The sequence below is a fragment of the Martes martes genome (assembly GCF_963455335.1).
Source record: "Martes martes genome assembly, chromosome: 9".
NCBI classification, from domain to species: Eukaryota; Metazoa; Chordata; class Mammalia; order Carnivora; family Mustelidae; genus Martes; species Martes martes.
Genome location: NC_137896.1, coordinates 64691755 through 64719503, shown reverse-complemented (window position 1 = coordinate 64719503; position 27749 = coordinate 64691755). Strand labels below are relative to the sequence as shown.

General features: G+C 45.3%; 1 protein-coding gene across 4 annotated transcripts in view; it reads left to right on the top strand.

Annotated features, from left to right (window-relative positions):
• The window catches only part of KANSL3 (KAT8 regulatory NSL complex subunit 3), a 42073-nt gene extending 17916 nt beyond the window's left edge, over nucleotides 1-24157 (top strand). For 3 of the 4 annotated variants that reach the window (XM_080813493.1, XM_080813495.1, XM_080813494.1), the window contains exons 6-21: nucleotides 3574-3705; nucleotides 3950-4066; nucleotides 4311-4412; nucleotides 4515-4586; nucleotides 5851-5925; nucleotides 6103-6260; nucleotides 8342-8405; nucleotides 8813-9013; nucleotides 9236-9392; nucleotides 12418-12609; nucleotides 13179-13263; nucleotides 13672-13799; nucleotides 14664-14773; nucleotides 15193-15415; nucleotides 15753-15886; nucleotides 21646-24157. In XM_080813493.1, the coding sequence (XP_080669619.1) occupies nucleotides 3574-3705; nucleotides 3950-4066; nucleotides 4311-4412; nucleotides 4515-4586; nucleotides 5851-5925; nucleotides 6103-6260; nucleotides 8342-8405; nucleotides 8813-9013; nucleotides 9236-9392; nucleotides 12418-12609; nucleotides 13179-13263; nucleotides 13672-13799; nucleotides 14664-14773; nucleotides 15193-15415; nucleotides 15753-15886; nucleotides 21646-21666 (1971 nt within the window). In that variant the 3' untranslated portion in view covers nucleotides 21667-24157. Of the gene's footprint in view, nucleotides 1-3573; nucleotides 3706-3949; nucleotides 4067-4310; nucleotides 4413-4514; nucleotides 4587-5850; nucleotides 5926-6102; nucleotides 6261-8341; nucleotides 8406-8812; nucleotides 9014-9235; nucleotides 9393-10920; nucleotides 10999-12417; nucleotides 12610-13178; nucleotides 13264-13671; nucleotides 13800-14663; nucleotides 14774-15192; nucleotides 15416-15752; nucleotides 15887-21645 lie in introns of all 4 variants that reach the window. The other variant, XM_080813496.1, reaches the window with a different exon arrangement.
• Nucleotides 24158-27749: the final 3592 nt, after the last annotated feature.

The following is a 27749-nucleotide window of genomic DNA, read 5'->3' as shown; positions in this document are numbered from 1 at the left end:
TTGTGTGTTTGTCTTCCTTACCCCTTGTAGGTGCCTTGTAACCAACTGCAGCTGTGGCATAAACATTTGTTTCCTGAGTTAAACTGATACAGTCTCATGGTATATTCCCCCTAATTTCTCAGGCAGAAATCTTTTTAGTCTTGCTTTTTTAAAATTAGTGATACTGTCCATGCTTGTCATTGCCTGATGCAGCTTATTTTCTTGTGTTGTCTTTGAACTTTGTGACTTATTTTATTAGTTTCAGCTGTACAACATGATTTGATATTTGTATATAATGCAAAATGATCACAGTAAGTTAACATGTGTTATCCTGCATAGTTACAAAATTCTTTTTCTTATGATGAGAACTTTTAAGATATACTCCCAAAAACTTTCAAATAGGCAGTGCAGTATTAACTATAGTCACCATGCTGAACATCATATCCCCATGACTTACTTGTTTTAGAACTATAAGATTGTACTTTTTGATCCCCTTCACCTATTTTGTCCACACCCAGTCCCCTGCCTCTGGCAGCCACCAATCTATTATCTATATCTGTGAGCTTATTTTTTTGTTGTTATTGTTTTGTTTTGTTTTTAAGATTTTATTTATTTATTTGACAGACAGAGAACACAGGTAGGCAGAGAGGCAGGCAGAGAGAGGGGGAAGCAGGCTCCCCGCTGAGCAGAGAGCCCGATGTGGGGCTCAATCCCAGGACCCCGAGACCATGACCTGAGCCGAAGGCAGAGGCTTTAACCCACTGAGCCACGCAGGTGCCCCTTTTGTTTTGGTTTTTGCTTTAGATTCTACACATAAGTGAGATCATACAGTGTTTGTCTTTCTCTTATTCATTTCACTTAGCATAATGCTCTCAGGGTCCATCCATGTTGTGCCAAATGGCAAGATTTCCTTCCTTCTTTATGACTGATTTTGAGTTAGTGTTTTTATTTTCTTTGGGTGAATACCCATAAGTAGAATTGCTGGATCATATAGTAGTTCCATTTTTAAGTTTTTGAGGAACCTCCATACTGTTTTCCATAGTGGCTGCACCAGTTTACATTCCCACCAGCAGTGCACAAGTGTTCCCTTATCTCACATCCTTGCCAACACTTGGTATTTGTCTTTTTCCTAATAGCCATTCTAATAGAGGTAAGATGATTTCTCGCTGTAGTTTTGGTTTGCATTTACCTAATGATGAGTGATGTTGAGCATCTTTTCATGTGTCTTTTGGCTGTCAGTATGTCTTCCTTGGAAAAATACCTATTCAGATCTACAGTTTAATTGGATTATTTTTTGCTATTGAGTTGTAAGAGTTCTTTATATATTTTAGATATTAACCCCTTATTGGATATATCATTTGTAGATATCTTCTGTTCAGTAGGTTACCTTTTCATTTTGTTATGGTTTCCTTTGAAAAGACCCTGGGATTATGACCTGAGCCAAAGGCAGACACTTAACCCACTGAAGCCACCCAGGCATTCCTTCCCAAGGGATTCTCCTTCTGAGAACTGGAATATGTCATCTGCAAATGGTGTTAGTTTTACTTGTTTTTAATTGGGATTCCTTTTATTTTCTTATCTAATTGCTCTAGATAGGTCTGATAGTAATACAGTGTTGAATAGAAGTGGTAAGAGGGGCCATCCTTATCTTGTTCCTGAACTCAGAGAAAAAACTCTTAGTTTTTCACTATTGGGTATGGTGTTAGTTGTGGGCTGACTTTACAACCTGCATCACCATTGTACTTCTCATTCTCTGGTTTTTCAGAATGTTTTTGTTCTTGTTTTAAAGATTTTTCTTTCTCCGAGAGAGAGAAATCACAAGCAAGGGGGCGGGGTAGAGGGAGAAGCAGACTCTCTGCCGAACAGGGAGCCCAATGTGGGGCTGGATTCTAGGACCCTGCTATCACAACCTGAGCTGAAGGCAGACGCTTAACCAGTTGAGCCACCCATGTGCTCTGTGTTTGTTTTTTCTGAAGAGTACCTTTAACATTCAAAAATCTTTCCTTTCCCCTAGGTCATTTTGACCTTTTGTGGGTAAGGTGGAATTCAGAGATACTTCTCAGTGTGAGCAATACCATGTCCCAAACCTATACTTGCACATCTGAGACATCGCATTTTCTGGTGAATAGTGAAAAATAGGATATGGTATAAATCACAATATACACAACACATGGGTTATATTATTTTGGGCACAATAATGATTTCTTTAACATGCCAAAGCTTAAAGGCAGTACTTTAGAAGAAAATGCAGATCTTTTTTTTTTTTTTTTTTTTTTATAAAGTCAACTGATGTTCATTGAGGAAGTTAGAACAAACAGAAATTTAAGGGAAAAATCTAAGGAAAAAGGAAAAAACCTGAGAAAAAAACTGTTCATAACTCCATAAAGATAACTGTTAATATTTTGGCATATTTTCTAATAGCATTTTTCTGAGTAGAGGTAATTTTTTATGTTTTCTATTTTTTCTTTAACATTTTAGTAAAGTTACTTCCTTATTATAAATTCTTTTAAATATTTTATTTTTTTTTAAAGATTTTATTTATTTATTTGACAGAGATCACAAGTAGGCAGAGAGAGGGGGAAGCAGACTCCCCGCCGAACAGAGAGCCCGATGTGGACTCGATCCCAGGACCCTAAGACCATGACCCGAGCTGAAAGCAGAGGCTTAACCCACTGAGCCACCCAGGTGTCCCTTCTTTTAAATATTTTAAATTAATCCTTAATATCTATTTATGTGGATAATTTGTTTAATCATTCTCTTATAGACATATTTAGGTTATTCTTTTTTAATCATTATTGAGAATGAATTTGTCTTTTATACATAACCCCCACCCCCACAAACACCATGTGTATGTTTGTGTTTTTGATACATTTTGTTAGGAGAAGTTCTCAGAAGTAGAATCCTTTGGGAAGGAACGCCTGGGTGGCTTGGTGGGTTAAGTGTCTGCCTTCGGCTCAGGTCATGATCCCAGGGTTCTGGGATCAAGTCCCACACCGGGCTCCTGGCTCAGCAGGAACCTGCTTCTGCCTCTCCCTCTGCCTGCTGCTCCCTGTGCTTATGCTCGTTCACTGTCTCTGTCAATAAATTTTAAAAAACTTAAAAAAAAAGGGGGGGGGCGCCTGGGTGGCTCAGTGGGTTAAAGCCTCTGCCTTCGGCTCCACTCATGATCCCAGGGTCCTGGGATTGAGCCCTGCGTCGGGCTCTCTGCTCAGCAGGGAGCCTGCTTCCTTCTCTCTCTCTGCCTGCCTCTCTGCCTACTTGTGATCTCTATCTGTCAAATAAATAAATAAAATCTTTAAAAAAAAAAAAAGAAAAAAAAAGAATCCTTTGGGAAAGGGATAAGAATAAATTTAAGTCTCTTAATGCATTTCACCAAGTTTTTTCCAAAGGATCGTACTTACTTACCTTTAATGATGGGAGGCATACTTTTCAGCCATCCATTTATTTGTACTTTTGCCCGAGTAAAGTTTGAGAGGCTTAATTCAAGTCCGCCTGTGGCTCAGAGTTGGGGGGGGGGTCTTTCTTTCCACCTGAATCGTGCTAGTGTGCAGGTCTCCTGCTTCACACTGGAGGGATCTTTGCTTTTGCTTCTAGATCCCTACTTTGATCGACCGGATGCTTGTGTCATCTAACACGAAGACTGGGGCTGCAGGAGCTGAGGCCTTGTCCCTCCTGCTGAAGAGGCCCTGGGATCCTGCTGTGGGGGTACTTTCTCATAACAAACCAGTAAGTCAGAGCAGCTCAAGACTGAACTATGACCCACAAAATTTTTAGAATCCACTCTCAGAACCTTAGCAAGAGGGTAATAAATGACTTAACTTTCCCATTAATAACTGGTTGTGTATAGTGCTTAGCAGAATTTCATAAGGAAATTGGCAGTGGTGGGGATAAAAAAGGTATTGGGATACTTGAGATTCTGTGGAGTAACATCTCACTCTCACTTGTTATCTCTGGGGTTCTTCCTCCTTAGAGCAAGCTCCCCGGCTCTCCTCTCATTCTCATTGCCTCCTCTGGGCCTTCTAGCTCTGTGTTCCCCACGTCACGCCGCCACCGTTTCTGGCAGTCTCAACTCTCCTGCTTAGGCAAGGTATGTGTGGGGATAAGAGGAACTGTCTCCTGGGTTGGAATAGAGTCTTGGAAGACTGAGTAGACAGAATGTGGGAGGGAGTCAAAATAGAGGACTTAAATGTTCAGCATTCCCCCCACTGTCTTTTTGTTTTTAATTCTAATGGTGCTTATCCAAGGTTGAAGAGATTTAGGGTAGGTTAAGCAGAATTGAGAGATTTGAAACTTAATCTCTGCTGGCATGACTGCCACTTTCTTTCCTTCAGGTCATCCCTGTAGCAACCCATCTGCTGAACAACGGTAGTGGGGTAGGAGTTCTGCAATGTCTGGAGCATATGATTGGGGCAGTGAGAAGCAAAGTACTAGAGGTGAGAGTGCCCTTGTTTCAGGTCGCCATGGCACCCCCAGCATGCTGAGCTTGCTTTTGGCCCAGCCTCCTGTCTTACTGTCTTCTTTCTCCTTCCACAAAGATTCACAGCCATTTCCCCCACAAACCCATTATCTTGATTGGCTGGAATACAGGAGCGCTGGTGGCCTGTCACGTAAGTAATTGCCATCTCATTTGGAGGCTGTCTTGGGATGGAATACTGATGCTGTTACTGCTGATTGCTACCATTGAGTCCTTTTTTATGTTCTAGACACTGTGCTAGGTGATCTGCCTACATATATGCATTTTAAGGTATAGAAGACTAACTTTATTGTGGAAATTTTAAACAGAAAATTAAAGGGAAAACAGACCGATAATAAATCCTGTGGCCTCCTCACAGTGATTTACCAGTGATTTACTCATGGTCAGACTTTTTTCATCTTACCCCTGTCCACTTTCTGTCTCCTCCAATTATCTATAAGAAAATCCCAAATATCATTTATCATTTGTGATATATATATATGTAATATGTATGCATGTATATATATATATTTATCATTTATGATATATATGTGTAATGTGTGTGTATATATGCATGTGTGTATATATATGTATATGTATATACACATACATATATATATCAGTATGTATCTCTGAAAAAAAAATTCCTCCCCCACCCCCAAATGTAAGTACTGTTCTCCCACCTTAAAAAAAATACTAGCAGGCATAAATTTTAATAGCTTTGTAATTTGATGTTGTGTTGTGTTGATGTTGTGTTCATATTCTGTCCCTTTGTAAGACATTAAGGAATCTTCTATTTATTATTTTACATACATTTGTGTGTACATTCGTTTGTGTAAGTGTCCCTGACCTGCCCAAAGCCCCAGTTCTCAAGTGGATCAAATAAGTCGAGTCTCTGCTGCTTCGTGTGGTCTGGTCAGGTATGACATCTAGGGCTGATAGAGGAAGGAGGCTGTCTCCTGACACTCCCTGGTCCTGGGAATGACAGAATTCAGTCAGCAACTGCTCAAACAAATTTGAAGTGCCTGGGAGCTAACCATTAGATTCCGAAGGGAGAGATTTTCTTTGCTTAAGGATGAAGAGCAACATTTGTGTCTTTCTGATTGTATTTGCTATTAGTGGAGGAAAAAGTGAATAGGAAAACTCAAGTCTAGGGAATTAATAGGATGAAAGCACTGAGCTTCCCATCCCGTGGTTCAGCCCTCTGCTGCAGTTCTCTCAGGGCTCCATTTTGTGTCCTGGGATCTTGTGTCTTATGATCTTACTGTTGCCACTATGGCTGGTACTCCTATGGATTAGGACTAGGGAGATAGAGATGGGACAAGCTGGTAGATCTGGACCACCTCTGGACTCTCGGTAGGGTGTAGCTGCAGTAAAGTCAGTTGACCTTGAGACAAACTATTGTATTATATTTCCAGGTGTCAGTGATGGAGTACGTCACTGCAGTTGTTTGCCTTGGGTTTCCTTTACTTACCGTGGATGGTCCCAGAGGGGTAAGCATGGGGTGCAGCTGATTGCTGGGTCACAGGCTGGTGAGAATAAAGGGTTGCATGCGTTACCCAAACTGGCACTCAGCGACTAGTTACCCAGTTGACTCTGCTCAGTGGACTTGACAGGTCAGTCCTCAGTGAGTAGTAACTGGCTAATTATAAAACCTGTTCATGTTTTAGGATGTGGATGATCCCCTCTTGGATATGAAGACTCCAGTCCTCTTTGTCATTGGGCAGAATTCCTTGCAGTGTCATCCCGAAGCCATGGAAGATTTCCGGGAGAAGATTCGGGCTGAGAACAGCTTGGTGGTGGTTGGGGGAGCTGACGATAATCTCAGGTGTGTGTGGCTTCCCCCAGAGCTGTGAGAGAGTCATGTTGTAGTGTTGGAGAGAGGTCTGTGAGGTGGTGATGTAACTACAGACTAAATCTGCTTCTGTGAAAGGGGGAACCATTTTACATTTTAAACTAGTTCAGATTTATAAAAAGTTGCAAACATAGTACAAAAATTTCTTGAAGACTCTGAACTCAGATTTCCCAAATGTGAACATCTTAAATAACCAGAGTATGATTATCAAAATGAGGACATTAACATTGTATGATACTATTTTCTAATACGTTAACATTGTATGATACAGTTGCAGATATTGTCAGTTGGCTCACTAATGTCCTTTTCCTGTCCGGTGTCCAGTCCTGAATCACATGTTATTAGCTGCCTGTCTCCTCAGTCTCCTTGAGTTTGATAGTATTCTTTAGTCTTTCATGACCTTGACATTTTGAAGACTTCCGGCCACTTATTTTGTAGGCTGTCCCTCAATTTAGGTTTTTAACATTTTTTGTGATTAGGTTGAGCATATGCATTTTTGGCAGGACTGTCAGTTGATAAGCCCTCAGTGTATCCTCCCTGGGCCTACATGATGGTGTTGATGTGTCTTATCACTGGTGACATTAACCTTGACCACGTGGTGAAGGTGGCATCTTCCAGGTTTCTCTACTGCGAAGTTACTCTGTTTCCCTTTGCGATTAGTAGTTACCCAGCGGGAGGGAGATAATTTGAGACTTGGTGAATGCAGTCTTGGTCATTGTGCTTTCACTGGGGTAGACACTTCTTTATATTTTATTTCTTACTGAGGATGTATGTGAATGTAGATTTTATTTGTATTAAACATTCTTTAATATATTTTGGAGTAAAAACAGCTGGAGTTTGGAAGGGGCACCTTAGGTCGTTGAGATGGCCACTTCTCCCTTAAAAGACTGGCTGCCTGTAGGGCCTTTAATTAGGCTTTCATGAAATGTCCTGAAAAAGAGGTGTGTCATTTGTTGGGCTTCCTTTTTTTTAATGTTCAGTTTTAGAGATTAATTTCATTTGTGTGCCTTAGCTAGTGAGTTTAAAACAAGTACCTGCTCCCAACGGTCTTGTCAGTTTCTTACCCAGTGATGTTTTAGAGAGGTCCTTCTGGTCTTTGTCATTTGGCTGTTTATTGTGAGTCTAGAATCTAATCCTTTGGTGCTCAAAGCAATATTTTCTTGTAAATACATTTTGTTTGTTGGTTATTCAGACATTCTTATCTATAGGAGGGTAGCATGTATGTGGGGCTATGTGTGTGTGTTGAGTAGCAGTGAGGGAACACAAGAGATGGGAGCACTTCAGTGGGAGTTAAGTTGTGAGGCTGCTTATGAGGTGTGTTTGCAAGGTCCTCAAGTGTTGGCCTGAGAATCAGGAGACTCAGTTCAGTCTTGGTTGCTTTGCTAAGAACCTTGGGTTAACCACTTAACTTCTGGGACCCGCTGTCCTCATATGTAAGACGAGGGTGCTACATAGGGTCAGAGGTCAACAGCCAGTAAATTGGGTTCTCAGATTTTGGAGGCCCAGAATATTGTTCTCCACCCTGTCATTCGGAGTCCTGTTTTTCTCTCTGCTGAGACCCTCAGTCAGAAGCCAGGGGTTTTAAAATTAGCTTCCAAAGAGGGGAATGTAGCCAGGTGACTATTTTCTCTTACCTTTATAGAAGTAACCTATGACCACCTTTTGTCTACTACTAATCTCATGCAACAGCATCCAGTAATCTCAGGTTTTGGGCCTTTGTTGGGGGACTTCTAGATGAGGTCATAGAAGTCAGAGTTTATCTGGGAAGCCATAAGTATGGGATGAATGTACAGTCCTAGGCAATTTTCATATGTTCTCTGGTTCTCTACATATATTATTTTTGTAAACTCATAAGTCCATGAGCGAGGTGTTATGTTTCCATTTTGCAGATGTGGAACATGAGGTTTAGAGAAGTGGTGATACCTGCCTGAGGGCTAACGTGGTCCTCCTTCCTGGGCTCAGAAAATAGCCAACACAGAAGAGAAATCCATTCTCACTTCCATATGATGCCATGGAATGTTTAAAATAAACATTTCCTCCTCTCTGTCTTTTAGAATAAGCAAAGCAAAGAAGAAATCAGAGGGGCTGACTCAGAGCATGGTGGACAGATGCATTCAGGTATGCAGTTGTTTCATGTGTTTTTCACAGCGAGGCTTGTCTTTCTATAAGCTTTTAGGCTTGATCTTATTGGCAGCAGTGTCTTTGGCTCTGAAGGGTGAAGGAGTATCCAGTGGAGCCTCTGATAGAACTAAATCATAAGGAAAGGGGAAAGAGAGGGGAGGAAGCGGACATGTGTATGGAGGAGTGGGGGAGCACGACCACCCCAGAGTGCCACCCTACAGAGGCGTTGGGGAGCAGGCTTCTGCTGGTCTTTGGCTGAGGCTGGGGTTTGTGCTTGGCTCGTTGTGCATGGAGAAGGACACATCCGATGCCAAAGCCGAGTCAGTTGAATTGAGTTGAACCTGCCAAGGAGGTTCCTGTTCCCTAGACTGAGGACTGAGTGGCCTGGGCCCTCTTCACACTAGGATGAGATTGTGGACTTTCTGACTGGAGTGCTCACTCGTGCTGATGGGCACATGGGCTCTGAGCCTCGGGATCAGGATGCTGAGAAGAAGAAGAAGCCTCGGGACGCAGCCCGAAGAGACCTGGCCTTTGAGGTTCCCGAGCGGGGCAGTCGGCCTGCCTCACCAGCTGCCAAGCTGCCTGCCTCACCCTCAGGCTCGGAGGTAACACAGGAAGGTGGGGAGCAGAGGGAGCACTTCGGTTGGGGATGTAGGACTGTGGAGTTGGTTCCTTCACTTCTGGGGGTGCTTGTTTGCCTTGCCAGTGCTGTAGACCGTTGAGTTCCTATGAGGAGAATTCCTGGGCAGGGAATTCCAGAGGGACATGATAATTGGAGATCAGATCCAAGCAGCTGGCTCAGCTCTTACCCTTCTTGCCCTGCTCAGGATCTTTCCAGTGTGTCTAGCAGCCCCACTTCCAGTCCCAAGACCAAAGTGACTACAGTGACCTCTGCCCAGAAGTCCAGTCAGATCGGGAGTGCTCAGCTCCTGAAGAGACACGTGCAGCGGACGGAAGCTGTGCTGACCCACAAACAGGCCCAAGGTATTGGCTTCTTGGCCCAGTGGCTTCTTGGTTTATCTTTTGGAGTGAGGTCATGTGGCATTTGAAAAGTATTGGTATCTGTAGCTTCCTCTGGGGGCATGTGAGAGGCACCCTTTCCCACATTTCTGTCCAGACAGAATTAGGTTGAAATGAATACCAGAGATTGTTTTCAAGGGTGAGACATCACAAAAAGTCATGCATTAGTGGAGCTGTATAGTTCCAGTAATTACAGCTTTGCTTTGGTGTTCTGGGGAGGTTACGTTTTATGAGCTGACTATGTGTGTATTTGCCTCAAAATTTTTTCTGATTCCCTATTGGGGAAGCTACTTGTTCTGTTCTTCGTGCTGCCCAGCCACTCCTGCAGTCAGGGTACTCTTCAGGTCATGTGGACGAGGTGATGAGCTTTTTTCCTCAGATTCCAGGGCAGTGCAGCTGGCATCATGCCCTTTCTTTGTTTTGCCCTTGAAGAGTTGAGGTTTCCACACTGGGACCTTTCCGTGAAGTTTATTGGGATTTCTGCAGATAGGCTTTAGATTAGGCTGGGAAATGTTTGTATGTACAATCTGGAGAACAGTGAGTGCTACCGTAGCTTATAGAAAAGGGACAGTGTTTTGGGTAGGGAGAAAAGAAACAGTGGCTTGCCCCCTGCCCCCACTTCGATCTGGTTGGGCAGCCCCAAGGTAAGGCCTTTTGGGCATTGTGTTTGATGATGTATCCCGGAACATGTATTATCTGAAGTCTTGGGTACTTGGAAGGAGGCAGCACCAGAGCTGACTGTCAAGTGGAGAGATGCAGAGGTGACAGTAGGCTGATCTGCTCACTTCCCCTGTGTTTATTTTAGGGGAGCCAAAGGGTCAGAATAAACTCAGGCCACTTATGAGGGTGCCCTTAAGAGTGGGGCTAACAAGGAGCATGTGTGAGTGATTGGTGAAGGCAAAAAGACAAAAAAGAAAAAACAAGCCAGGCCCCTTGGGGCCACATGGATGGTCTGTAACCTTATCTTAAGTGGTGGCCAGAGCCACATTCTGGGTTGGTGGTGTTTACTTAGGTTTTTGATGAAGAGAGAACCAGTGGTTGGCTGTGCTTCTGGAGGGGATAATTAGTTGAGAGTCTAGGGAGTTCTGGAAGGCTGATTGGTGATCTGGGTTTGAAATGGGCCCCAGAATATCATGGCGCCAAGCAGCAGCCATTGCGCCCTGGCTTGGCAGGGCCTCATAGGCAAGCGGGAATGATTATAGATAAATTTTATGGAACCCTGACTATGTGTCATGCCATTTTCCTGGCATTTGACTTGCTGTTGCTCACTGAATCTTGGCAATGGCTCATGAGGCAGGTACATTTATTGTTTTCAGTTTATAGATGATACCAGGGAGCTGCTAGGAGTCAGGTGTCAAACCCATGCAGTAATTCTGGAAAAAGCCCTTACCGACCATTTTCTAGAACATTTTCATATCTTTTTCTTACTCCCTCTCCTTTTCTCCTTTCTCTGGCTGGCTGTGATTCTGTAATTCTTTCTGATTCATTCCAGCACAGTTTGCTGCTTTTCTGAAACAAAATATGCTGGTGAGGAAAACTCTTCCTCCCGGCACCTCCTCCTGTCTCTTTGGTGAGTATTGCTCTTCCTCTCACCTTTTCACGCTCTGCTCTCTGCTTCTCTCCATGTCTCCCTTGTTTTATTCCCGATCCTGCCTCTCTCTTTTGTCTCTGGTTTCCTGCTATTCTTTTCTCTCTTCCTCTTTCTGTCTTCTGATTGTTTTCTTGGTTGACTCCTTTCACTTACTCTTCCATAGTATAGTGTTGGGTTTTTCTCCATACTTTCTGTTTGCCTGTCATGGTTTTTCCTTTTTTGTCTCTTGTGGTTCTTGGCTCTGCTTCTCCTATGTGTGCCTGTGGCCCATTGCCTGTGAACCTGAGTTTCCTTGTGTGTTTTTCTCCCTGCTTCTGGATTCCTGCTTCCATCCTGGCCGCTACAAGCACACCAGCCACTATCAGCATAAAACCTGTGTCTCCTTTCCCTTTTACCATCCTTCCTATTCTGATTTTAGTCAATGCATTTATCCCCTCAGCGATCCTTCTAGCTGGTTATGCCCTGTGGCCCAGGCCAGCACCCCCATTCCTGCCTGCCTTCCTCATATGACTACTGCTTTCCTCCCCATCCTACCCCTGATTACCTATGCTAAGAAGAGGACCTGGGGTGGGCTTCTGGTTTTAAAGAGAAGGGAATCTCTGAGGAAGTGTGAAGAATAACTTCAGAGTCCAAGAGGTTTGGCCATGTGTAGGATGAGTCTGTTTGATTCAGCAGAGGGGGAATCCCATGTGTGAACAGTTGGCCTTTCTCTGTACCTAGTACAAAGGACGTGGGGACTAGTTGTGACATGGGCTACTTTTGCCCTTTTGCTTTTGGGCAGGAGCAGTTAAGTTGTCTTGGCTGAAATGCTTCCTTGCCTAGTAGCTACTCAAAGCCTTGATTCCTGGCAATAATCCTTCTTGTTGCCTTCATTTGGCAAGCAAACCTTCAACCCTGGGCTCTTAGGACAGAGTAGGATGCTGAGAGCCTTGTGAAATTCTCTGTTTTAGAGAGAACTGGGTAGTGTGGTCCTTTACTGCTTCTTTGTGGAATGTTTACTGTCCCCCAGCTGCGTGATGTGAGGGTGGGCTTGAGACAGGAAAATTATGACATTGAGTGCCGGAAGCACTGCTTAGATCCATTGTAGTGAGTCCTCTGTTTTTTTGGTTGGCCTTTGCTAGGCAGGTCAGGGTGTCGTCTTTGTTTTTATTCCTACCAACTCAGAGCCCCCTTCCTTCTAACTCCAGAACAGGGTAAGGGCGGGGATGGACCCATCCTCTGAGAGGGCACGGTGGCCTTCTACCATAGGTGGGACCTGAGTGAGATGGGACTGAAGCACTAGCAGTCGCCTTTGAGGTGTGACTTTGTGTGTGACACAGTCATGCCCGTGCTGGTGCTGTCAGTGTCTCTCGGGCCATTTTGGATTATGGAAGACCTTACCTTCGCTCTATCTCTTAGTTCCCATTTCATCAGAACAAACAGAAGAGGCAGAGAAAGAGGATCTTAGGGTCCAGCTGAAGCGCCACCATCCTTCCAGTCCTCTTCCTGGCAGTAAGACCTCCAAGCGACCGAAAATTAAGGTGTCCCTTATTTCCCAAGGGGACCCAGCTGGAGGGCCTTGTACTCCTTCCCAAGGAGGAGCTCCAGAAGGTGAGTTTTTCTTAGCCTGTTTAAATAAAAACTGAGCTCTCTCAGACCACATAACGTTGCTCTCTTGGTGACTACTTGCTGTACAGTTCAGTCTCTAATGCAAGGTGTGCCTGGCGCAAAGAGGGCACACGGTAGCACATGGGGCAAAAGTGGGCCATGACCTGATCTGAACCAGGGAGGCAGGCTGAAGATATGAGGGAGCTGTGGGGTCAAAGCATCATCACATTTTGTTCTTTATCAATTTCAATTAAAGATAAGAAATATTCCAGGGATGCCTGGCTGGCTCAGTCAGTAGAGCATGACTCTTGGTCTCAGGATTATGAGTGTGAACCCCATGTTGGATATAGAGACTACTTAAAAATAAAACCTTAAAAAAAAAGGTAAAATATTCCAGAAAGTTTAAAAAATAGAAGAAAAGAATAATTCCCTGTTCTGCTATACTTACTCTTTGTTTTTCTTCTTTGTCCAATCTTTGTCCATAATATTTTGCATTTAGCCTGGGCTGTTAAACCCTGAAAAGTATGGCCAGGCAGGACTGACCATTGGCCTTGGGGTTTTCTGTTTTGCAGCTGCAGGAGGGAAGCCCATCACCATGACACTGGGGCAGGCTTCAGCAGGGGCCAAGGAGCTCACAGGGCTTCTCACCACTACCAAGTGAGTCTTTTTCTTGGCCTTTCTGGCTCTGTTCCTTTCTTTCTCTTTACCTTTTCCCTGGTCCATTTAGTGCTTCGGAAAGATAGTCTAGATTCTGTCAGTTTTGTGAATATGACTTCTTTCTGAGTGGGATCTTTGTCTTTTTGGGGGGTGGGGGTGGGTCAGTTCAGAGTTCTTTTTTAAAGTTTGCAAAGCATCCTGTAGCTCTTGCTTCAGGGTTTGAAGTCTCCTTTAGGGCTGACTTTCAGAAGGACTAGAGGCCAGATTCAGAAGATGAGACAAAGAAATTCTAGATTCTAGTATCCATTGCTGAAAGCGTTGCTGGGTCCCACCATGGACCCTCCCTGTGTTGCCAGGGTCTGCTGCCCTCTGACCTTTGGATAATAGAGCTCCTATCTTTGTCTCCAGGTCAAATGCTTCTGAAGGGGGTGTCTCGGCCAGTCCAGTGTCCTCAGTGTCCAGCAGCACCACGCCCAGTGCCTTGCACACACTCCAGAGCCGTCTGGTGGCCACTTCTCCTGGCAGCTCCCTCCCAGGTATCTGTAGCCCAGCATTCCCCGCCTCCCAGCAAAGTCTCTTTTGGGCTGCTGCTGGAGGGTGGTCCGAGGAAAGCAGCTGAATCTGGGGGATGCTCCTCTGAGTTGCAGGCTTTCATTGAAGCTTGATAGGAAGCTGGAATTAGCTTTGAGGTGGGGGAGTTTCTGGTCTCAGTATCTACAGTGAGTAAATATCCCAGTCTGCAGGTGTAGTGTCTCTTGTACTAGAAGAAGGAGAAATAGCTGGTGGAAGATGTGGGTATTGTGTTCATTGTGTTTTTGAACACATCTGATTGCAGGAAACTGGAGATTGTGCTGTATGTACTAGCTTTAGCAAAACGAGGCACCTTTCCGCCTCTACTTACCTCTTCACTTTGGCCACCCCACCCTGCATGGGAGGGCTGGTTGCCTGAGCCCAGCAGACAAGGCTCTGCAGGTGTCCTCCTTCAGGAGGACCTCCCTCTTTGCTTTTTGGCCAAATATAAATCAGGTATTTGGAATTCTTTTTGTTTAATAAGCTGTCCTTTTCCCTGGAAAGGATGGAATTTAGATTTCTGAAAAGTGGGTGGGATTGAAGCTCTCTTTGGTTTTCCTAAAACTGTTCAAAATGTAAGGTAGGTGGTTTGGAGCAGGTTGGGATATGTGGAACAAATCCAAGACAGTGTGTCTAGCAGAGTACCTTTCCTCATGTGAGCATGCAGTGTGCATGCTCGTGGAGCCCTTCCTGGCGTCTTTCCAAGAGCACTGGGAATGTTCCAGGGAAAGAGCATTGGCATTTTAGCTGGTTGTTGAGGGTGGATGGATTTGGCTGCTCTTGGGATAAGGGATTGGGCCTGTGCTGACATCTGTTCTACCCTCTTCTAGGGGCCACATCAGCCAGCAGCCTCCTTCAAGGCCTCAGCTTCAGCTTGCAGGATATCAGCAGCAAGACCTCTGGCCTCCCAGCAAATCCTTCCCCAGGGCCAGCCCCACAGGTGCACATCTTCCTTCCACTGGGCTGGGCAGCTGTGGGGAGGAGGCCCTCTCAGTTTAGTTGGTTTTGGCGGGGAAATTGGGTCTGGAGTCTGGGTCATAACAGACTGCTTTCTGACTTCATGCCTAGGAGCTACCAGAGGTTAAAGCTCCATCACTTAGTGTGTGGCCTTGGGCAAGTTTTTTGATCTCTCTGTATCTTTGTTTCCTTGTCTGTAAAATTAGGATAATGATAGTATTTCTCTTAAAGGGTTGTTTTGAGTATTGAATAAGATAGTATATAGAAAATGCGTGGAAGAGTACCTTGCATGTAGTGGCTGTGCAGTACATGGTAGCCTTAAATGCTCTGGGTCCTCCATACTTGAACATTGCTTGCTGTTGGGCAGTAGCTTCTGATCACCCGGTCTTGTGTGTCCCACAGGCCACCAGTGTGAAGTTACCCACCCCCATGCAGAGCCTGGGTGCCATCACCACGGGCACCAGCACCATTGTCCGTACCATTCCTGTGGCCACCACTCTCTCCTCCTTGGGTGCCACTCCTGGTGGGAAACCCACAGCCATCCACCAGCTGCTGACCAATGGGGGCCTCGCTAAGTTGGCAAGCAGCCTCCCTGGCCTGGCTCAGATCTCTAACCAAGCATCAGGTGAGTCTCTCGTGACAGCTGTGGGGACTCTTAGGTAGGGGATCTTTCCCTAGGACCTTCCCCTCTCACATGGACAAGGCATGTGGTTGAACCCAACTCAGCAGGGTCCTGGTATTGACCCTCAAGGATTCAGCTGTGTGGGTCCATCCACTGGAGAGGTCAGAAGAGCACAGCTGTTTCCTGTTTCTTTTAGAATGACTGATAGGGTGGGGCTGACCCAGTTGGGAAGGGTACTGAGGTGGGAGGCTGAGGGGCTGGTGTGTGATGTGAAGAAACTCTCCGGGAGGAGAAAGTAGAGGCTGTGACAAACAACCCTCCTTCCTCCTCTCTTTGTCAGGCTTGAAGGTCCCTACCACCATTACTCTGACACTGCGTGGCCAACCAAGCCGAATCACGACACTGAGCCCCATGGGCTCGGGAGCAGCCCCATCAGAGGAGCCCAGCTCCCAGCCTCTGCCGTCCAGCTCACAGGTGAGTACTGCCCGGGGAAGACCGAAGACACAGGCTCTGATACTGGGAAGTTTAGGGCTGGCCCACTGGCTGATTGGAGGAGCTGCCAGTGCGCTGGACTTTAGGCAGACTAGATTCAAATCCAGACCTGAGGCTTTGTCACTTTGTAACTTTGCAAGTCACGGACCTCTTTGAGTCTCTTCGTAGCACTCCCTGGGTTGTCATGGGAATTAAATATATAACTGTGTTTGGGTGTGTAGCGTCCTCAATGTTCCAAGTTTTGTTTATGTTCCCTTTCCATTCGTTTTTCTCTTCCCATTCTTGGCTTCAGCAATCAGAGGTTGTGGTAGAGGCTAGTTAGTTGATTAACACCCTTTCTTTGGTCAGCTTTCCAGCATTGTGCCATTCCAGCTCTTGGCATTCATTGTCATCTTTTTAGGACACACTAGGTTTCTGTAGCTCTTACCCACAAAGTTACCACCCGTTCCTAGTAGCCAATCTGATTTCCATTGTGCGCTTTTCGTGTAAAACGTTTCTAATCTTAAATGGTGATCTGAGAGCCACTCAGAGATCAGAGGTGGAAAAAAAAAAGTTGGGGGTCCAGTTTTGTGTGTGCTTTCTTTCACTGTGCACTGTTTCAGCCACAGCCTTCCTTGTGGGGGTGAAGGTGCTGTGCAGACTGCCATGCCTAAAGGACTGGCCCTGTTCCCATCACTCCCACCACACCAATCCTGCCTGGGACCTGGGAGGCGGGCTCCTTATTGGCACTTGATGGCTCCCAACTGTTCTAAACCATCTTCTGCCTGCCCCTCTTGAGGGAAATACTGCAGAGATTGTTACCTGGTATTCATTGGTATCATGGTTGGCCTTCCCTGCCTTTTTTTTTTTCCAGAAAAGTGGAGGTGTTTTATTTCTTTCTTTTATTCCTTTTTTTTTTTCAATTAGAAAAGTGATTGTGCTTAAATAATTCAAACATTACAGAAATACTGTAATTTATTTATTTATTTATTTTTAAAGATTTTATTTATTTATTTGACAGAGAGAGATCACAAGTAGGTAGAGAGGCAGGCAGAGAGAGGAGGAAGCAGGCTCCCTGCCAAGCAGAGAGCCCTATGTGGGACTCGATCCCAGGACCCTGAGATCATGACCCAAGCCGAAGGCAGAGGCTTAACCCACTGAGCCACCCAGGCACCCCAGAAATGCTGTAATTTAGAAAGTGAAAATTTCCCATGATACCACTCCCAGATGGTATCCCCTATTAATAGTGCAATACGCATTCTTCTAGATCTTTCTTGCTATACAAAGTACATTATTTTATTTTACTTTTTTTTTTTTTGACAAAAATGAAATCACAGAATGTGGACCATTTTGTAACTAGTCTTTGTTTACAACAGATGTTGTGACATGTTTCCCCGTGGGTTACGTAGAGACTTATCTTCTTGTCAGTCGCTGCCTCATGTTTTGCTGGGTGGTTGTACGAAAGCATATTTCACCATCTTCTGTCAGAGAGTTGGGCTGTTTTGTTTTTGATACAGAAAATAGTGGTTCAGTGACAGCCTTGTTCCTGAGTTTTGTGTGCCTCTGGGGGATTTCTACTGTCCAGAGACCAGTAAGTGGAGGGTACGTGTGTCTGACATCTGGCTAAGTGCTGGCTAATTGCCCTTCGAGGCTCGGCCAGTTTACACTTCAAGCCATAGCAATGGTAATAGCTGTTTTCCCATGTCTTTGTCAGGTATGGAAATCAGTGTTCTAAAATGTTATTAATTTGATGAGTGAAAATGAAATTGTTGGTTTTTTTAAAGATTTTATTTATTTGTCAGAGCAAACACAAGCAGGGCCAGTGGCAGGCAGAGGGAGTAAGTGAGGAGCCCAACACAGGACTCTATCCCAGGATCCCCGGGATCATGACCTGAGCCAAAGGCAGATGCTTAACCAACTAAGCCACTCATGTGTCTCAGTGGAATTGTTTATGTGTGTATTTTCCTGATAACTTATGAGATTATGTGTCTTTTACGAATGGTTCATCATATTTTGTCTCTACTTTGATTTATAGCAGCTTTATACATTCAGATGTTAATCTTTTATTATACAAGTTCTGTATACTTTAGTCAACTGCTTATCTTTTTTTTTCTTTTTTTTCTTTCTTTCTTTCTATTGAAGTCTGAAGGACATTTATTTCATACATTAAAAATTTTTATATAACAAAATCTTCGGGGTGCCTGGGTGGCTCAGTCGTTCAGCGTCTGCCTTCAGCTCAGGTCATGATCCCAGGGTCCTGGGATCGAGCCCCGCATTGGGCTCCCTGCTGAGCAGGAAGTCTGCTTCTCCCTCTCCCACTCCCTCTGCTTGTATTCCCTCTTTTGATGTCTCTGTCTCTGTCAAATAAATTAATAAAATCTTTAAAAAAATAAATCTTCAAATCTTTGCCTTTATAGCTCCAAGGTTCATATTCTTTTTTTTTTTAAGGTTTTTGTTTATTTATTTGACAGACAGAGATCACAAGTAGGCAGAGAGGCAGGCAGAGAGAGAGGGAAGCAGGCTCCCTGCTGAGCAGAGAGCCCCCGATGCAGGGCTCGATCCCAGGACCCTGAGATCATGACCTGAGCCGAAGGCAGAGGCTTAACCCACTGAGCCACCCAGGCGCCCCCAAGGTTCATATTCTTGATGACTACACACATTTGGGCCTTTTTTGTCCCCGTGACCATCTGTTCTCACATTAGTTTTATATAGTTGTTTGATAATGTAGATCGTACAGTTAAGCGAATGTCAAGTATGTTTCTAGTTTGTTACGATCATTGTTATTCTTTTCATTTTTCTTGATAAATAATGGGTTTTGAATTTTGTTCATAGCTTTTCTGGAATCAAATGAGATGAATGAGCATAAGCATTTCTTCTGAATCAGTTAAATGATGAATTATTTTAATAATTCCTAATTATTATATCCTAATTGTTTATTATTTCCGAATGTCAGATCATCTAAATTCCAGATTCAGTAGCTTGTTCAGTATGTCCTATTCTCTCTTTTTTTTTTAATATGCCCCAGTTTATTTGAATTGTGCACCCATAGAAAAGACCCAATCAAAAGAGAACAAAACAAAGAAGAAAGAAGCCAAGTGTTTCAGAGGGAAAACACATTTACTCTTTCGATTTGCTTTTATTTTTACTTAGGATCTTGGCCTCTGTCTATTAGTGAAATTGGTATGTAGTTTTCTTCCCATCCACCCCTGCTTTTGTGTGTGTGCTTTCCTTGTCCATTTGTCTTGTCTATAAGGATAGACCTTTCCTTATAGACAATTGTATTTATATAGACGATACTGTATTATTCTATAGACCGTATATCCAATGTCTATATCCTATAGACAATACAATTCTATTGTAATTGTATTGTATCGTATCCTTATAGAATGAGATGGAAGCATTTTTTTCTTATATTCTGAAACATACAGCACAGAAATTATGAGTTCCTTGATAGTTTGGTGGAAATTATCTATAAAGCCATTTGGGTCTATTTTCAGGCAGTCCTAACCTTTGCTGATACCATATTGATGCCCAAACAGAACGCATATCCCTACCATGTCATGAAACCTACCTTCTCTATTAATCACCCTTTTCAGCTTGCTGCAGCCTGGGGGAACTAGTTCACGCTGAGGAGAGGCTAGATAGAGCTCACCGAGAATTGTTTTACAGGACTAAATTGAAGCACAAAATAAAGATCAAGATCTAACTTCTGATCTGATGGTATTAACTTAAGAGGTTAGTTTTTATCTTAGTAAAATGAGTGTATAATTACTAGGAGGGTTCTAGTGGTGATTTTTATTACAGAGAAAGGATGCATTATTAGATTAAGACTTGCTGACTCGAAAGCTTCTAATGGTTACCTCAGTGTTCACACTGCCAAACAGTGTGATATCAGGGAAGGGAGTGGGCTATGGGGTCGGGCCCTTTGTCTTCAGCCCGCTGTGTGATCCTGGGCAAAATCACCTAACCTTTCTCAATTTTGGTTTTCTTATCTGGTCTAGTGAGGAGGTTGGCCTAAGTTAGTGATTATTGTGGTAGGATTGATTAGTAGGGGCTGTCTCAGAATCTCCTCAGACTTTGGGAAGTTGAACTTTTATTTTATTTTTATTTTTAAGTAATCTCTACACCCAACGTGGGCCTCGATTCACAATCCCGAGATCAAGAGTTGCATGCTCTTCCAGCTGAGCCAGCCAGTCACTCTGGGAAGTTGAATTTTTGAATGTTCAGAAACAAACCACCCATTTATGATGTTTATGAGATAGTTGGAAATACAAACAGTGGGTAATTGCCAATATTAAGGAATTGTTAACTTTTTTTTTTAAACCATTTTTTTTTAAGATTTTATTTATTTATTTGACAGAGAGAGAGAGAGATCACAAGTAGGAAGAGAGGCAGGCAGAGAGGGGAGGAAGCAGGCTCCCCTCCGAGCAGAGAGCCCGATGCGGGGCTTGATCACAGGACCCTGGGACCATGACCTGAGCCGAAGGCAGAGACTTTAACCTGCTGAGCCACCCAGGCGTCCCAATTGTTAACTTTTTTATGTGTGGTAATGGTGTTTACATTGGAAAAAATAATACTTTTTTAGTTTTGGGTTACGTACTACGATATTTATGGATAGAATGAAAAAGAAAAAGATCGTAAACACTGGCTAGGCTTCTCTGAGGTCTGTGCAAGTACTTAATTATCTGTTTTGTTTCTGGCACTGATAAATATTAACTGTGTGTTTCTTTTATGGAACTGGACTCTTACGTACTCTTTACAGCTGAAAAGCTTTCAGAGGAGGAGGAGAGACAGAGACTGTATTGTTTTATTGTGCCCTGCATCAGAGTCCTGAGAATGGATTCCTTGCCTATGGTCACAAGGTCTTTCTCCTCTCTGAGCCACACTGTGGTCTGCCCAGTGATCTGCCTAGCCAGGGGGCATCCTTGCAACCCTTTCAGGGGCCCCTGGGAGAAGAGGCTCACTCTCTCAGTTGTATTCCTAATCAGGACAGAGTAATCCTCTGTACACAGCCCTGCCTTTGGGCAGGGTGAGCAAATGTAGGCAGATCCTTTTACGTTTTGATTGTCAAACCCTTCTTCATATCCCCTCTCCTATGCCTTCCACCTTCCCACATTTTCTGCATCTCAGGGAACTCTTAGGAGTTTTCCAGAGGTGAAATCTAGAAAAGTAGGGAAAACCCTGGTGAAAAAAGGCCAACTCTTCTGCCTTGCTTTTTTCTTCCTAAGCTGCAAGGCTCAACAGTTTGTGGCATCCATCTCCATAACTAAGAAATGGGTAAGACCTGAAAACCTGTATTGTCAGAACTATCATGGAAAACTTCCTTCAACTCTGTCACCCTTAACATTCAGGCTTTCCTTTTCCCTGCTTTCTTTTCCTGCCCTTATGCATAATAATAAGAGCTAAGCTTTGTAGTTGAACTCCTTATACTGGAAGTACTTTACACACATTGTCTCATTTAATCTCACAACATCCCTGGAGAGTAGGGGCTGTCAATGTGTTTAACAGAGGGGGAAAAGAAGACTCAGAGAGCATTCATCACTTGCCCTAAAAAGTGGTAGAGGTGGGTCTCTGACTGCACAGTCCACATTCTGGTAACCACTTGGCTGCTGGAACACATGCTCTTGTCCGTCCAGCATTTTCCCCTATGGAGAATTACTTTTTTGGAATAAATTCTCAGGAGTTGGGGCAATTGGGTCAGAGGGTTGGGTATGTTTACCTGGCAAAGTTGTAACTCTTGCTCACTTGCTCTTCTGCCATAGCGCCTGCCTCCAGCACCCTGAAAATGCTGAGTGATATGTCCTCCTTCACCGGGTTGGTGATGGCTGCCGTGCAGTGAGTCCTGGGCATACATGCTCTCCTGCTGAGCTGTCCACTTATCTGAAGACCTCTTAAGATCGCCATTTTTGCCTCCCTGCCAGCTGTCTTCAGAATGGGCCTCTGGGTCTCTTGAAACCATTAGGCTAGGTGATACGGCACCAGCAAGAGGAACGTTGTCCTCTGGCATCTATGGGTCTGGTTCCTGGACTCCCCAGGTTCCTCAGCAGATCTGGCTCTACCTGAATCAGAGGCATTTCTTCTCCAGCATTAACTATGACTTGACCCAAGTAGCTGTGTTGGACTACTCACTGCATTTAGTAAAGGAGTTCCTTTTGGAAGTCTCTGCTGCCCCTGCCAGGTTGGGAGGAGACGTCCATACGACTTGGGCTTGTTAGGGAGTTAGAATTGAGAGCCCTTTGCTGAGGATCGTCCTGGCCTACCAACAGTTGTGCAGTGCCAGAGGGCTGGTTTTGGACATTGCTGTTGCTTTCACTGAGCAGTTATGGGAGAGCGTGTCCCATGCAACTCCTCCCTCTTAAGAACCACATCAGATAATGAGTAGCCTGCTGAGACTTGGGAACTCCTAAGTTCAAACCCATGATAGGGTGAAGAGGACTGGGTTGTCATCTTCCAGTCCCTTTGGCCATTATAGATGGCAGGGAACAACTGTTACCAGGAGGTGAAAGCTGGCCCCTTTCTTTTTTTCATCCTGCTTCGGGCAGTTCCTGTATCCAGAAAATCCAAAAAGGCCAGAAAGGCCAAAGAAGAGGAATGGAACAAATGAAGTGGTTTGAAGGATGTGCCAGTAAGTCCTGTGGAGAAAATAATTTGCACCTATTACTTAAGTAACTGTTGATTTGACATGGAGATTTGAAGAATTTGCCAAATCACAGGGAAGAAACCCCAATGCCCAACATGTCCATTTCCAGTGCTTGGAAGTGAAACAGGGTTAACCAGCTAAGTTAACATCTTGGCTCTCCCAGGAAGCTTAGGCATCAAGATGATGAAGACCATGCTTCAGAGTTTCTATTTCCATTCCACACAACTTCTTGTCTTCTTGCTTAAAATGGAAGATTATTGGCATTGACTCTACTGTGCGGGGCTCTTGGTACCAGCCCAAGCTCTGGAGCAGTGATCACTGAAGACAGAGCTCTGAGCCCTTTCTTATGTCCTCACAATACTTGTGTGCCATGGTAGTTTTAGATTTGATGTCCTACCTGCCCTCCAGATCAGGTCTCTGTCTTTCCATACGCTAGAATGTTTCCAGCCAAGGTGACAATAAATAGAGCAACCCAGAGGTGACTCTGGCTGTGTTCAATATCTGTAGGCAGGAGGGTATACAGCATTCCGTGGCCATGGTCCAGGGTCCTGACCCATGGTACAGCATAGATCCAAGTCAGGCTACCTGTCTGTAGTCCAGGAGCCTCACCTGCCAGTCTAACTGGTAGCCGGGAGGGGGGTACCTAGTGTGTAGGAGTCTGAGACAAGGCAGAAAGGGGTGCTGTGGGCAGAGAGGGGGGCATGTGTGATAGGTATAGAGAGAGTATCTTGAACACCAGGCCCTCCCTCCCTGACTTCCTGCAGAGCTGGTCTCAGCAGTGATTTGCACAGAATGAGGCTTCGTTCTTGAATTAGCTTGTAGGTAACTGCTTTTGGAAATTCCTGTAGTAAGTTTGAGGAAGATATGAAATCTGAAAGAGGCATCCATAGGTCAGGGGTTTGGTAACTTTATAGGTAGGATTATACACCAATAGGCCCAAGGACAGTAAGACTGAGACTATATATGAAGCTTTTAGGAATCGTTTAGGACAGGCAGAGGGTCCCGAACAACCCACTCATGACTTATGAATATGGCTTAGGCAGGGCTGGAGTGGTTGCTCCTAAGAGATGCTGGCCCAGTGTATGCTGGGGCCAAAGGAAAAACTGATGCATTGTCCTGTGTTTGTGCAAACCCTAGTATGCTTCCCATGGTTGTACACCTTGAAGAAAGCCAAACCTGGAAAGGGGAGTTTCGAGAACACTGACTCTTTTTCACCTTGGAGGGATAGGCTAAAGGGGGAAGGTGGCTGAAGTCCATAGAGTCATGCCCTTCAACTCCAGACTTCTGCAACCACTCTTCTCAAAATTTGGAAGGAAGCTTTCCTCTACCTATCACGTATCAGACCTGGAGTCCATAACCTTAGAAGGCAATACTACCGGCTGAGAATGTAGAAGGATCAAGAAGGCTTTGGTTAAATTCTTGACATTCAACATGACAGGTGCATGTTGATGCCCTATAGAAGATGTCCTTGTGCTTAAAGAAGAGGTCACTGATGGAGGAAGATCTTCTACCTATTCTTGGCCCCACTACCAGAACAATCTTGGGCTGGGTGGGTTATAGAGCTGAGCCGCTGTCACGGTTCTGTTCTTACATTAGCAAAAGCAATTAAATAAAAGCAACTTTGGATTTCTTTAGCTTGTTTTAAATTGACTTTTCCTGTTTATTCTGATAACCACTCAGTGACGCACAGAAAATAAAAGCTCAGATACTGTGGTAATGCCGGTGATTATCTCACTGATGCCTGGTGCCATGAGGTGGGTACTGTAATTCCGTCTTTACAGGTGAGGAAACAGGCACCGAGAAGTCCAACAGCAGGGAGTGGTAGAAGTAGGACTAGAACCAGGCAGTCTGCTGCCACTGTTCTCTGGACTGTGCTGGGGTTCTGAGATGGGACACGGGAGTGGACATTAGCCCAGGAGGTGAGATGATGGCTTTGCCTTCATGTGATCTTATTCTGTTCACTTCCCAACAAGCCTGAAGTGATCACTGCAGCCCCAGTGGGGCTCTTGACTGGGCCTGAGTCAGTAGGTAGGGTTTCTTGCCCTTGGTCCTGAGAGGTTGAAATCCCTTGCACATCCTGTACCTCTATCTGCTCTGATAAATAAAGACTTACAGGTGAATGAGTTCCAACATCCAGATTATTTGTGAACTTGGATCCATGAGGACCTTCCTTCCTGTCCTTAAATTCCAGGTCCCTCCATTTAGCACTGGGACCCTCTATAGGTGGAAGCCATAGTTCTGGTAGACTACTTGGAGTATCCTAGTACACGTGAGCTCATCTTGCTACCAACCTTTGTAGAGACCAAGTGTGTTCTTCCCCTTCCAACTCTGGTTTCATTGACTCGGGGGAGTCAGAGGAAGTAAGAGACAAAGAGATTGTTCAAATGATAACTCTTAAATTTCAGGAGTATAGGAACAGGGTCATAGCAAAATATACTGCAGAAGTATTTTCATTACGTTTTTATCTCCCTAAAGCATATGTTTTTGTCAGGATCAATGGATGCAAGAAGCAGAAGCCATTCACCACCATCATTAGTTCTAAAGGCCTCATATTATTTTCTTTCTGGTTTGAGAGAGAGAGAATGAGCAGACTCCCCCCTCAGCAGGGAGCCCGATGTGGGACTCAGTCCCAGGACCCTGGGATCATGACCTGAGCCAAAGGCAGATGCTTAACAACTGAGCCACCCAGATGTTGAGCATCATACTCTTTCAATAGGCATTCTTAACAGGAAGCCTGACAGATCCTGCTACTTGCCTTGTGACCTCAACTGCTGTGCAGCTGCCAGGGGCTGGTTTTGATCCTGCCACCACAGGACTTTGCAGCTGTGGAGCCCTCTGTGGATGGCCAGTCCCTATCCTTTGGGTCACATTCTGAATGTGGTGAGTCTAGTTGGCTCAGCCTGCCTTCCTGCCTGTCCCTAACTCTGTGCCTAGGCCACCTCCGCTCACCTGAGCGACCTTATCCTTCCCTCCATGGCAGCTCTTCTCACAGTGCTGTGCCCTGTGCCAGAAATGCCTTTCCCTTTGCTACTTTTCTCATCTTCCAGGCTTGAGCTTACATGCGTCACTTCGCTGACACCAGGCATTTAGCTTTTCTGTGCCCCCAGCCCTGCACTGCTACTTCCCAAACCTTGAATTATACTGACTTAGGTTGCATTTGGTCCACTTGTAGATCAAGCCTCTCCCAGACTTGGCCTGGAGGTCAGAGCCCGATCATCTGCCTGTGTAGCTTAGTGTGTGGCCCCCAATGGGAGCCCAGTAAATGCTGGATGATGAGTGGCTATGGCCTGTCAGCCCAGCCGTTTCTGCTCTCCCCCAGCACAGAAGTCTGCAGAGTGAAGTCATGGATCCCATCTGCTGTCTCTCAGGATATTAGGAGAAAGAAGACAAAGCTCTGCTCCAGATTCACACTAAATAGTGTGACTCACTCAAGGGACCAAAATGCTGTTTGGAACCCAAATGTAGGAAACAATGTCTTTACTCAGCCCGCCTCCAGCCTACCATATATTGCCATATGGGGTGCCACCCCCCTACCCTCCTGGGTTTGCTGCAGTTCAACCAGTTTGCCTTCCTCTCCTCCCCCTGCAACCTTTTTCATTCCTTCTCCCCTTTCCTCACCATGTAAATAACTACCTTACTCAGCATTCTGGCATCTTCAGTTGTTTCCATCTACAACCCCTGGAGTTGGGTGAGAGCCTAATCACTGTTCCTATTTCACAGATGGAGAACTAAGGACCAAGGTTAGGACCAGGGAGGCCTTCCATGCAGGGAGAATGTGGAGGCAGCCTAAGTTCCCACTTCTCTCCCCTGAGGGACATCCAGACTCCCTGTAGAGAGGGCTTTGTGAAGGGTGGGGTGGCCCAGCTTGTTGGGGAGGGGGCAGTCCTCAACATCAAGACGAGGGGCAAAGAGGATCCTGGGCAGGATAGAAGTGGGCCTAAACTGTGGCTGGTCTCTAGGACTCCTCAAGGGGAGAGGCAGCACTGCACAGAAGCCATGGGAACCATTTGGGGGAATGGGGGCAAGGCAAGTGAACCCAGTTGCTGAGAGAGTGGGTGGACATGATGGTGTGATGAGAAGGGGCCAGTGTAGAGAAGACGGAGGAAATGGTGTATGGAACCCCATTTGCCCGCAGAGCCACCCTGAGCCCACAAACATGCTAAGAGATGGTACCAGATGGAAGGTGCCTGGCGTTTGGCCCACAGTGCATGGTAGAGCCCTGGGGGTGGGGCTCCATGAGAAAGTGCTCAGTCCCCAGCCTCCAGTCTGACTTGGCATTACAGATCTCAGGCTGAGGGTGGGCTGGCCCAGACTTGGCCCACTCCTCCTCATGGCAGAGGGTGGAGAAGTGGGGAGTCCCTAGGAATGGCCCTACCAGGGTCAAAGAGTTAGCAACAAGAAGGGAGGCATGAAGCAGGGGGCCATGGAGGGCAGAGGCATGAGGAAGCTCCTTGCAGGGGCCCAGGCAGCACACCCTTGCTTTGAGAGCAGCTGGGGAGTTTTCAGAAAGGGAAAGCAGGCTGGAGGCACACCAGGGAGATGGTTTCCAGTATCTGTTCAACCTATTGTCTCCCAGGCCACCTCCCTCCACCTGACGTGTTTTTCCATCTCCCACCCCAACATCTGCACTGCTTCTGAGTGCTTCCCTCCCGGGGCACCGGTGATTCCTAGGCCTTGGCATCCATTCCTAAGAATTTTTAACAGAGGGAGAGTGTCCCTGTCTATGATATGAGAGGGTTGGACTTGGATTCAAACTCTGAAGGAAATTGGGGAAAGGGAATTTGGTTCTCTCATCAGACCCTGTACCTGAGGTCTAGAGGCCTATGGCTGAGAAGATGAGTGGAGAACTAGTTCCAGCCTCTTCTGTCCTGCCAGTGGGGAAGGTATGTGTGTTCATTCTCCTGAGTTGGCACATGGGGTTCAAGTGGTGCTTGTTCGGGGCCTTACTGACCTCTTAGTAGCCCTTTGAAAAGCCTTGAAGGCTATGCCTCACCCTCTCCCAACCCAGATTAGAAAACTTGTTTTCCCAGGATATAGTTAGGAGATTGGAGTAGAAAATACAGATTAGGTCTGCACAAATATTTAAGGAATCTGTCCTAAAAGCAGTTACCAGTCAGTGACTTCCCCTGTGGACAGAAGGGCTAACCACTACCCCTTTGCCCCCAGCCCCCCCCCAACAAAAAAAACCCAAATTCATGTCAGGTATACACCTTGTACCTGGGGGAC